This window comes from Eschscholzia californica, unplaced genomic scaffold, assembly GCF_041429995.1.
Source record: "Eschscholzia californica isolate CP2 unplaced genomic scaffold, dmEscCali1.0.p SCAF_1, whole genome shotgun sequence".
NCBI classification, from domain to species: Eukaryota; Viridiplantae; Streptophyta; class Magnoliopsida; order Ranunculales; family Papaveraceae; genus Eschscholzia; species Eschscholzia californica.
Genome location: NW_028238198.1, coordinates 72819362 through 72826872, shown reverse-complemented (window position 1 = coordinate 72826872; position 7511 = coordinate 72819362). Strand labels below are relative to the sequence as shown.

The window sequence follows — 7511 nt, the reverse complement described above, 5'->3', positions numbered from 1 at the left end:
CCGGCCGGAAATTTTTTCCGGCCGGCGACTTGTAAACCTACAAAAAAAAAAACTTTTTGGTCTCTCCTCTCTCTCTCTCTCTAAAACTCTTTTTTTCCTCTCTCTCTAGATCTAGAGAGAGAGAGATGAACAGACCTTGAACGGATCTGTTCAAGGTCCCGGCTGACCCTTGAACAGATTTCCTCTCTCTCTCTCTCTAGATCTAGAGAGAGAGAGGAAGAAAAAAAAAGTTTTTGAGTGAGAGAGGAGAGAGATTTTTTTTTTTTAATGTTTGAAGGTTGCCGGCCGGAGAAGACAATGAGTTGGCGAGAAGGTGAGGTGGCAGAGAGAGTGAGGTGGTGAGAGAAAGGTGAGGTGAAGAGAGAGAGAGGTGAGGTGGAGAGAGAGTGAGGTGAGATGGGAGGGAAGTGAGGTGGAGGGTTTTATTTTCCTATAACAACTTACAAAATAAAATTGTCAAACAAAGTTGACCAATTTTGACCAAGTCTTCACATCCCGGAAACTATTTTGCTTTCCCCAAAGCATTGGCCTTAGCTAAAAGGTACTACAATTACAAAATGTACTATAGTAATTAACATCCTCTTAAAAAAGATTAATTATAGAGCTTCTAAGTGAAAGGGTTAAAAGAGAAGAGAAAACATTTTCTCTGTAAACAGGATTCTTTTAACAGCCAAGCCAAGCCAACCAACCATAAAAGTCCATTATCTGTCTTGTTTCTCTCTCTTAGTCTCTAGGAACCCCACACTAGAGTATAGTTCTACATATCTATAAAAACTTTGTTTAATAATGTTGTAAAGTAGATAAATTTTGTATAAATTTTGTTTTATGATACACTGAGTGATGACATGTCAGAACATCACTATAATGACAACCTGGGTCCTCTGATTTTGATACCTTTCTTAATTTACATAGAAAGAAAAAAAAGGAAGAAAGTTCTACTGGAATTCATATCTCCTACAGTAATTCTATATCAGGAGTTTGTAATGTTGGCTGTTGTTTTCTGAAAATGATTTTGGATTTCAGATTTTCTTTTTTTTTCATGGTTGACTCCAGCTCAAGATACCCAACCATCTTAATCATAGATTTAGACTTAAGTGAACAATTGGGTCCCAAATTAACAGCTATTTACAATTAAGTTGTCCTTTTCAACCATAATTTTCGGCGTTATCACCGACTGCGTAATATGTGCTTAAAAATCTAAAATTACGAGGTAAATAGTCTTCCGACAATGAAGAACAATCTCATGACTAAGAATATATTATCTAACATTTTTTATTCAGTGTCAATTGGTTTTAACTCGGTTTGCCACAAACTTAACACGTATCGATCACAGACACGTAAACATGATAGGACTAACTAAGTGCATAGCGTTCTACGCCACTTAACGAAACATATATTCATGTGTTATGTTCGGAAAACCACATATGTAAGGGGGAGTGTGAGAATAGTCCAGTGTTCAATATTCACAAATTTAATTACAGTTAGGACAATACAGGAGTCCTTATAATTATGGAACTGAATCAATGTCATTAAAGTTATTGAATTTAGTAATAACATTTACTAATAATATCATCTGAATCACAAGGGTAATATGCCCAATACAATAAAATAGAAGTTTGTTAAGAAAAAAAACTACTAAACCCCTTCCCCTCTTTCTCACTCTCTCTTTTCTCTCTCTCTCTCTCTCTCTCTCTCTCTCTCTCTCTCTCTCTCTCTCTCTCTCTCTCTCTCTCTCTTTTCTCTCTCTTTAGTTCTTAGAATTGTTACATCTTACTTGTGATGTTTTACACATTGATTTTCACCACAGGATGCTAATCAGTAATAGAATCTTACAATGGATAATACTTGTAGAATTCTCAAAAGAATCGGTACCCGAAAATGGTAACTAAAATGAGAAGAAAGAACAAGAAAGAGGTGCATCTCCTTGGAGCTTGCCTTTTTTCTATCGATCCGAACAACTTTTTATCTGTATATATACAGACGCGTCTATAATTCTATAAACTTCATCCGCTCGTTCGAATTCAATAAAACAAACACAAAGTCATAGCTCAACTTTCATGTTGGTTGTAGGCAAACCTAAACAAGATGAATGGAAAAAATGTAAATTTTAGGATCAAAGTAAGAAATCAAAACATGAGAAAAAACCAAAATTGTATTCGAAAATATAATCTTACCATGAGAATTATGTGACTGAAATGTTGGTTCTTGGGCTTGATTTTGGCCAAAACCCATTTGAACAACACTTTGAAGATCATCCTCCCAAAATGATCCAAGCTAAAAAAATACCACAACATCATAAAATCAGATTCGGAAACGAAAAGGAAACTCTAAACGAAAACGGGTTAGGATTTTCATTACCTGAGCAGCAGATTCACAAAACCCATCAAGGGTAGGTAATTGAATTCCTAAATTTCGGCGAAATGCAGAAGCATCTAATTGATTAACAGAGCAGTGATTTTCAATTCCATTAGGTATTCCATTTTGTATGTTTGGACCTTGTTGATGATGAGGTTGTGAACCATAAGGAAAAGTTGATGCAGATGAATCTAATGGGTATATCGAATTTGGATAAGATCCGCGTGATTGAATCATCTGAAATTCGTTAAAAATAATACGAACCCAAGTTTAAAAACGATTCGAATTTTATCGCTGGCTAATATGATATAAAAGAGCTTTAGACCAAGAAACTTACATCCTTGGAAAGCAATGTTTCCATGTTGAAATCAAGTCTAGGATTAACAGTTGATAACTTCATCGACAGAAACTGAAATGAATTCCAAAACAAAAACACAAAAATTGAGATTCAATAAGTCGATTCTGAATCGAATTCAATCGAAAAAACAAATCATGGGTGATTGAATTTGAATTTACCTCAACTTGCTTCTGCAATGATTGTACATAGTTTATAATTTCATCAAGCATAACTGCTTTTCCAGTTACCTATAATTGAAAATTCTAAGATGAATCAAAATTCTGTATTTCTTCAATACTTATATCCAAATTAACATCGAAATTTACAAGTTCTTTTTTACCTTATTACAACCCGGAACGAGATCTTGAAGGAATTTCATCCTTTCGCTAATCTTTTCACGTCGAACCTGGCGAAAAACATGTAAATTATTAGCTAAAAATGGTATAAAATTTTGATGAATTTTGATAGAATTGAATGAGTAATTTATTTACCCTTTCAGCAAGACTATGACTATCAGTAGCTTGTCCTCTTCTTGCTCTAACATGAATATAATCCTTGGGTGGCTCAGGTGGCTTCTGAGCTTCTTTATTGTTCTTTGATTCTCCTTTTGTTTTGACTGTTTCTTTTTCATTTCCAGATGCATCACTTGATTTACTTCTCTTCGATTCGTCTTCTTCGACCATCTGAATAATCAAATTTACCCATTTTCAATTGTTAGTTAAAATTGAATTCAGAATTTGAACTCAGAGAAAAGGAACAGAGAAAATTTACAAACCTTGTTAGAAGGAACTACTACTTCCTTTGCTTTTCCTTTTGGAGTTGCTTTTCTTTTTCTTGAATTTACATCATTTGTTACTTTAATTAATCCATTTTCCATTATTGGGATCTGTTCAGAAATTGAAGAATTTTCATGGGCATTATTGAATTCACCTTTCTCAGGTGAAGAAGTTCTTGATAATCTATGAAATCTTCTATCCGAACCTAAAACAGATCTCATTTCTGTATCTAACATAGTATCATGATGATGAATTGGAAAATCTTTATTTTCTTGATTACCCATCTGAGATCCAGAAGCTTTTAAAGATTGACTACTAGAAACTCTAGATAATTTTCCATTTTCAACTCTAGGACTAGATCTATAAGGTAATTCAGGTTCATTTAAACCGAATTGAGTCGATAAACCACCACCGAAATTTCTCGAAGTAAACGAAGAATATCTTGCAGCTCTTTCTGCAAAACCAGGATCAGATGGAAAAGGAGCTAATGTTGGATGATGGGTTGTCATTGAATTTCCTTGAATGGATAAATTTCCTCCTCTGATTTGATGATCCATCATAGATAGATTAAGCTTAGGTGGTGAATTTAATGGAGTAGTATAACAAGAAGTATTAGTACTATTATTATTATTTCCATTACTCATGAAAGTTTGAGATTGAGGGGAGATTTCACCAGAATTACAAATACTTCCTAATCTTCCAATTAATTCTCTAATTACAACATTTTCAGTAGGAATTGAAGAATTTGAAGCAACAGGAGATGAAACAATTGAACTTAAAGCAGATTCAAAGGGTAAATTTTGATCCATTGAATTTTCCCAATTGAGATTAAGAAAACAATTTGGTAATTGTTGTTCTGATGAACAATTCAATTCACCCATTGTTGGTGGAGATGAAGATGAAGCTCCATAGTTTAATGAAGGTGGACTAGAAGAATTCAGAAAGTACTTCTCCTTTTCCATGAATGAAGAATTTCAGAAAGTATGGGTAGTAGTTTAGAATTGAAGTAATGAGTGGGTTGATAAATCAAAGACCCAGAAGAATAATCATTATAAATCCCAAGAATTGCAGAGAAAAATTGAAACTTTTTTGGTGTTGTCTGTTTGATTTAGTGAATGAAAATAAGGGTAGGTGTCTGAAATTGAAACAGAGAAAGAAGAATTGAAAGGGGCAAAGGTTTATAAAGATGAAGAAAGATGGATTCTCTTTCAAGTAACAATGGAAATGATTGTTTTCCTTTTTTTTCTTCTTCTGTCTCTTAAGAAAGGCTTGGATTGATTGGCAGATAGAAAGAGAGAGAGAGAGAGGGTTTGGGTGGTTTGGGAGAAAAAGAGAGAAGAGGGAAGTGATGGGTTGTGGTGGAAGTGAAGTAATAAAGCAAGCAGACTAGCAATGAAAAATGTTTGTATGACCCTTCTCTCTATATTCTTATTACTATTACAATAACTCTTGTTGTTAATTCTCTCTCTATCTCTATCTTTCTTCTCATCTTTCTCTCTCTAATTCCCGTAATCGACGGTGGGTGATGCCGGGCCTTGGACGTCATACCAACTAATGTCCCCATTCTTTTGAACTATATCAACTTTTCTTTTCTAAATGAAAATTAAACAAAATTTTCTTTTTTACTTTTTAATTTTTTTTATCAAAACCACCTTGTCATCTTCTTTTTTTTTGCCACCTTGTCATCTTCTTTTTTTTTGCCTTTCCCTTCTTATTTTCCATTATTTTGTGTATGTAATTGTTTACTTACTCCCTTAAGCTTTGGGAATATTCCCTTTTGAAAGGTGAAGATGGAGAATAGATGTTCCTACTTCCTTGCTCACTTGTCCAGTAATAATAGTATATTTTTACATTAGATTGTTATGACTAAGACAATTTTCAAACAAAAGCGTTTAATTGCTCAACAATGTTATTTACTCGATAATATTAAAAATAACCATTTAGTTGACTAGTAAAAAAAATCTTATAAACCAAGAGTAATTTTTTTAAAACAAAATAATTACCAAAAAATCCTTATACAATAAATAGAGATTCTATGTTCTCTCCACAAACGATCTCTTAATTAGGAAAAAAGATAGTATATATTTTCTCTCTTAAACAGTTTACATTCTTAATTTTCAGTGTCGTTCTAAAAAATTATTGTTTAGTAATTTAAGACATGATTTTAGTTAGTTATTTTTGTCTGACAGATTATCGAACAAAAATAAGGTTTTTTTTTTGAGAATTCGACTACGATTTACGTTAGTCGTTACAAGACATTGATGCATCATGAAGATGTAATAAACACGATAACCGCCATATTAATTAAGTTAAAAAGACAAGTTATATTTTGTTTGTTTAAACAATCAACAATTGTAATTTGTTTGGTTAGAAACTCAAATATTTGTATTTTGCAACTCTTTAACAATTTTTTGTAACTCGTACAATCAGTTTCCAAGCAGTTGCAACTTTTTTCAAAACCAGTTACAGCCCTCTTTCAATCAGTTACAAATTATAAAAATACCTATGGAGCTGAACACTAACAAAAGTTTAGTGATATATTTTGATTTAGTTAAAAAGATCAGGGTCGGCCCTTAGCCTAGGCGACCCAGGCGGCCGCCTAGGGCCCCCAAATTTAGAGGGCTCCCGATTTATGTTATATAAATGGTATTATTATATGTGTTATTTTATGCACATGTACGTCACTTTTGTTTGGGTAGTAGAGTTGCTGCAGTGTTTTTTTCCATGAACCTAAGGTCATAGGTTCGACTACCACGACTTGCATTATGTTTTTGATAATTTTTTCCTACTAAAAACAACCTAATTAATATGAAATTTAAGAGACAAGTCATAACATTTAAACTTAATCAAAAGAAAAAAAAATCAATTTAAATACATATTCTTATAATTTAGTTTCTTCGCTCGTCTAATTTCTCTTCAAACTTCAATGCAACATTTCAACGTTTATATTGTTTTCGACTTAAAGTGTAGGGGCCCGTCGATACGTTCGCCTAGGGCCCCCCAAAAGTCAGGGTTGGTACTGAAAAAGATGTGTTAGATTTTGTTTGGTTAAAAATTCAACATTTGTATCTTGTTTGGTTAGAAACTCAATATTTGTATTTTGCAACTCTTCTACAATCAGTTATAAATTACGATAAGTTTATATAGAGCTGAACACTATAGAAAATTTAGTGATCTTCTTCACCAAAACAAAAAATTTACAAGGATTTTTGACTAAATTTCTCATAACCATTTTGTCAGTCTTAATTTTATGATAAATTTCAAGAATACTCCTCTCAAAAGTTGCTTTTGTTAGGTTGTTATAGCTATTGTTTTTCATAATAATGGGAAACATGAATGTTGTTTACTCGTTAATGGTCGTTAATTAACTAAAGTAATTAAAAGAAGGGGTATTTTCCACTCCTAAAGAAGCACGAAATAATGTAGTACTAACTACCAATTTAATTAAATTCTAATCGAGGCCCATACTTGCTTTCCTAGTTAATAATGTGGTCAATAAATTCTTACCCAAAATATCCCAAATTGTCATATTAATTATCTAAAGTTTAATGAAGTACATTTGGAAAAGAAACCCTTACTTTTTTACACCGCATATTAAAAACTTTGTACTTTAGTTAGTTAAAATCCAAATTTTGTTGCGAACATCTTGTAATATGTTGGAAACCTTTTGCGAGTTGTTACAAACCTCTTGCAAGTTCTTGCAAATTACAATTTAAAAAAAAGTTCTTGCAAATTATGAAAATACTTAAGGAGTTGAAACTGAAAAAACATTGAGTGACCAATTTTTTCCTAAACAGAAAATTATAAGGTGTTTTGACCAAATTTTTCTAATTAGGTGGTATAGTTGAATAACAACAATTTCTAATTTCCAAACTAATATATATAAAACGATGATAATAAACGACAAGATTATTCGAGATGGTCAAGTAGATGATCATCTTAATAGTTGATGTAGCCTTCTTGATTGGAAAATGCTATTTGACTCGATAACACATTGCCCTAATGACCCAAGAAAACAAAATATTTCACGTCATGTAAAATTT

General features: G+C 32.5%; 1 protein-coding gene across 1 annotated transcript; it reads right to left on the bottom strand.

The window, feature by feature from the left end:
- Window positions 1–1507: 1507 nt before the first annotated feature.
- LOC147568955 (transcription factor bHLH62-like) lies at window positions 1508–5014 on the bottom strand. Its single transcript, XM_086655401.1, has 8 exons — window positions 3468–5014; window positions 3184–3375; window positions 3033–3098; window positions 2872–2940; window positions 2693–2764; window positions 2359–2592; window positions 2175–2274; window positions 1508–2076 (listed from the first exon to the last, which is right to left on the bottom strand). Exons 1-8 carry the CDS (start codon window positions 4428–4430, stop codon window positions 2042–2044), a joined length of 1731 nt encoding a protein of 576 aa, XP_086511527.1. The 5' UTR covers window positions 4431–5014; the 3' UTR covers window positions 1508–2041.
- Between the last annotated feature and the right edge of the window lie 2497 nt (window positions 5015–7511).

Excerpts from the sequence above, each read along its gene's own strand:
- LOC147568955 (XM_086655401.1), bottom strand. The coding sequence starts at position 4,430 with ATGGAAAAGGAGAAGTACTTTCTGAATTCTTCTAGTCCACCTTCATTA. Across the intron at positions 2,765-2,871 it reads CATTGCAGAAGCAAGTTGAG|TTTCTGTCGATGAAGTTATC; the intron begins GTAAATTCAAAT and ends AATTCATTTCAG. Across the intron at positions 2,593-2,692 it reads AAACATTGCTTTCCAAGGAT|ATGATTCAATCACGCGGATC; the intron begins GTAAGTTTCTTG and ends AACGAATTTCAG.